Source organism: Egretta garzetta, unplaced genomic scaffold (genome assembly GCF_000687185.1).
Source record: "Egretta garzetta isolate BGI_Z169 unplaced genomic scaffold, ASM68718v1 scaffold589, whole genome shotgun sequence".
In the NCBI taxonomy this organism is placed as follows: Eukaryota; Metazoa; Chordata; class Aves; order Pelecaniformes; family Ardeidae; genus Egretta; species Egretta garzetta.
In genome coordinates this window covers 1,065,584-1,069,481 of record NW_009266282.1, presented here as the reverse complement: position 1 = coordinate 1,069,481, position 3,898 = coordinate 1,065,584, and the positions used below count along the sequence as shown (strand labels likewise).

At 51.2% G+C, this 3,898-nt stretch overlaps 1 protein-coding gene across 1 annotated transcript in view; it reads left to right on the top strand.

The window, feature by feature from the left end:
* Positions 1-3,898, top strand: part of DNAH9 (dynein axonemal heavy chain 9) — a 201,691-nt gene that overhangs the window by 81,847 nt on the left and 115,946 nt on the right. The window contains 1 exon segment of the mRNA XM_035902634.1: positions 2,997-3,257. Within this exon segment, the coding sequence (XP_035758527.1) occupies positions 2,997-3,257 (261 nt within the window).

The window sequence follows — 3,898 nt, the reverse complement described above, 5'->3', positions numbered from 1 at the left end:
CGGGGTTATCAGCGTTATTTCCAGCACAGATCCAAAACACTGCCCCATACCAGCTACTGCAAAGAAAAATATCTCTACCCCATCCAAACCCAGAATAGCCTCCCTGGGGAAACACGATTGTTTCCTTTCCTGCTGTAGTTAAGGGAGGCTGGAGGTCCCTGTATGTCCCCTAGATGTGCTATGGTCTATTGGCAGAGGGTCCAGCAGAGCCTCAGGATACACATCCCAGCTCCAGCCTGCATCATTTCCACTGGGAAGTTAACTGTAAGCCAAGCCCATCTGGGCAGGGACCTTCACAGTACTATAGGTCTGGGCTTCTAAACATTTCTTTCAAGTAGAGCCCTAACTGAATTTCTTGCCTTTTTAAAATTCTGGCGATGTTATAGCAAGTCATTTACCCTCCTGTTATTGCATGTGCTTGGCTGAAAGCCGGTTTTGTCAGGGCATTTTCTGTTCTCATGGGCTGTGCTGGGGGCTGAGTATACATTTTGTAGCACTGTTGAGTCTGCTGAATTTTAATCCCTTGCTTGTTTTGTCGTGGTCGTGTAAGCCCCAAGAGTTTCCATTCATGTATGTATCCAGCGCATGATTACTGATTTTTGGGCAGAGGGTCACAAGCCATATCTGCCATCAGCGAAGCCTCCCACTTCAATTTTCTGCAATCCCTGAAGACGGAGAGCTGAACAAGAAGCTGCCACAGAGTTTGCTGACTGAAGGGATTATGTGCTCCTGCCAGCCCGAAGTAATTTGGATTTATGGTCGCGTCTTTGTCCTGGTGCAAACAGCATTGTAGTGCCAGGCAGCAGGACGTGGCAATGGATGAAGCACACAAAGAGGCTCCTAAGAAACCCCTGTCCACTTGAAGCTGATGCCGAACATCAATAGCTTCAATTTATAAGATTGCAAATTGTGCTCTCTTTTCTGGAATAAAAGTGGAATTATCAACAAAAGCAAGTATCTGACTTCCCTTCTAGTAAGTATTTTTATATAGGTGAACACATACCCCAGGAGCTCTGAGCAGTCCTTTCTGAGCCTGACGGCAGGACAGTAAAAATCTCCATGGGCTGCTCAGAGCCTGTGTAAATTCATTGAAACAGGTGCTTTTAGAAAGAGACTTTCTGTCTTCCAAGAGCCAGTACAAGCTCCCCCACCATGCAAATGCTTCAGCCTGTTGCTTGAGAGGGTTCCCACCTCGCTGGGTGAGAGCAGCTGCTTGGCAGAGCACTACCATGCCCCTTGGCTACCGGCTGAACAGCAGAACCCTTCTCAAGCCCATTTGACATCACATTTTAAAGACACTTGAGCCTTGGACCTATGACAAAGGTTGTACCTGTCAGCAGATCCCAATCATAATCTTTCTGGTGTGAAAAATGCCCTTCCCACCACAAGTCCGTAGGACCTAATGATTGTGAGGGAACTGGTGGGGTGCTGCCTCTGCCTTCTGCATGTGGGTGTCATGTTATGGAGTGAGAGGGAGGCAAAAAATATATTTCATTGGTGTAAAACAGTGAGTTAACAAAGTTCAATGGTAAATGCGATAATAGTTTATAGGATTCAATGGCAAGGGATGCTCAGTTATTTACTGCACAGAGGACAGGGTCAGACAAAACTGTCAGGGAGACCCTTCTGTTGAGTCACGAGGTTCAGAAAAGATCCCCTTGCTTTCTGAACTTCATCAGAGAGGATTCGAGGTGCGGCTGGATCCAATCCTAGTCCCAGACTTGGTCAATGGTTTATGTCTAAAGGATTAGATATGCGCAATCAATCCTTTATGTCACTTAGCCAAGGTTTCAGAGTTAGCAGGCTGTTAGCCACTTACTGAGGATCTGTTGGGATAAGGAATCTCTCAGCCTCGAGGAGTGACCTTGAGAGGCATCCCTGCTCCAGAGGAGATGCTGGCGTGCAGCCCACTGCTGTGCAGGAGCACTCCAAGGGCTCTGGGGCTGCTCAGTATTGATGGGGGCAGGATGGTTGGCTCATGGTCATATTTGCATCCCAACCACAGATTTTAGTTTCTTCACTGTGCTTAGGTGGGTACATAGCACAATAGCCCTTGACTATGGTATTGTTATCTGTCTCCCCTGCATCCACTGAATGCATCCTTCACGACCAGACACACCTATCATGACCACCGCAGGTGGTTATTGGTTGAGCAGAGTTACAGGAAGAAGTCAGGGCAGGGAGGAGGTCAGGGAGGGGGTAGCACACTGCCACAGTGGGCACGGGATGGAGGTGTGGGTGAGTGGCCAGGTGTGCCTGGGCGAGCAGGTGGCTCAGGAAACCCTGGTTCCTGGTGCACAGGTCCTCCTCAAAACCTGCCTGTGGCAAAATACCACGTGCTCTGTTCTACTGGTGTCAAGGTTGAGAAGCAAAAGGAAGTATAGCTGAACTGTAGCATGTCACCTCCACTGCAAAACACATGTGCACGTGTCCATTACCAGGGATGTGATGTAACACCAGATCTCATGTTCAAAGCTGGATATATTTGGCTTTATAATGAGAGAAGCTTCCTGCAAATGGTGAGGCTCCTGGGCTGTACAAAAATAATCCCAAGAATACCTGAAACGAAAGCTTCCACCTACTTCCCATTGGATCCTGCTCAAAGCAACGTTTCTGTTGCCCTGGCACCTCTGTCTGGTTTCCAAGCAGAGGCCATGAGCAGGGGTGGGACAATCTCCCCAGCAGCTCATCCTGCTGGTGCTGGTTTCTTCCCTGCTGGGTTCCTCACTGCTAGCAGGAGGCGCCGGTGTGTGGGCTGCATGCATGGGCTCTCCAACTGTGACCCAGCCAACCCTGAGAAAAGGAGAGCAGCCATATCCTTCTAACAGCTTAAATACTGCTTTTTTGTGCTGCCAGGGCATTGCTTGCTTTACACACAGGCCCTCCATGCTTTTGGGTATAGCTCAGCCCCACTCAAGTGTGAGCCTGTGCTGCTGAGCAGGGTGGGGAATGGGTTGGTGAGTGCCCGTGCTCCTGCACATGTTTCTTCCCTCTAGGTGGATGAGCTGAAGGCCAAGCTGGCAGCCCAAGAAGTGGAGCTGAAGCAGAAGAATGAGGATGCTGACAAGCTGATCCAGGTGGTGGGGGTGGAGACAGAGAAAGTGAGCAGGGAAAAGGTGATCGCTGATGAGGAGGAGCAGAAAGTGGCACTCATCACCCAGGAGGTCAAGCAGAAGCAGAAGGACTGCGAGGAGGACCTGGCCAAAGCTGAGCCTGCTCTGGCAGCTGCCCAGGCTGCTCTGAACACCCTCAACAAGGTAAGGTGAAGATTCCCGTGGGAATCCTGTATCTCCCCTCTGGATTGGGGGGGCATTGTGACCTGATGGCCCAAGTTTTTGGGCATTGTGTTGACCCTCCTCCATCTTCTTCCCAGCTGATGCATACTTGGTCCCTGGTGTAACTCAGAGCAGTCATGAGGCTGCACCAAGTTACCCTTCACTCATTGCTGTGGAGAGCAGAAGGACCTGGGGGTGGGTGCTTCGTTTGCGCCTCTTCTCCACTGTTAGCTGGCTCCACCACTTCTCATGCTGCTCCACAAGGAAGGGGAGGTCACCTCCCTGTCACCCTCCTTCAGGACCCAGAGACGAGTGTCTCAGAGGGATCACCAAGTCCGTACCTCTGTCTTGCTGTCCAGGCACAGTCTCTGGCTCAGAGGGGAGGACACACAGGCTGGAGGGCTGGGCTCCAGGGCAGGGGCACAGCCCAGATCTTTTGGGGGCTGTTACCCCTGAGCTGTTGGGAATAAAGCTGTAGGAGAGGAGACAGGAGAGGCTGCTGGTGCCCTCAGGATGACTGGCTGTCAGCTGTCCCAAGGGTCCTGTGGCAAGGAGCCCTGTGCCCTTAGCTGGCCACAGCAGAGGTGTGGGACAGGCGGGGGGAAGCCGCGGCACCCCTTTTG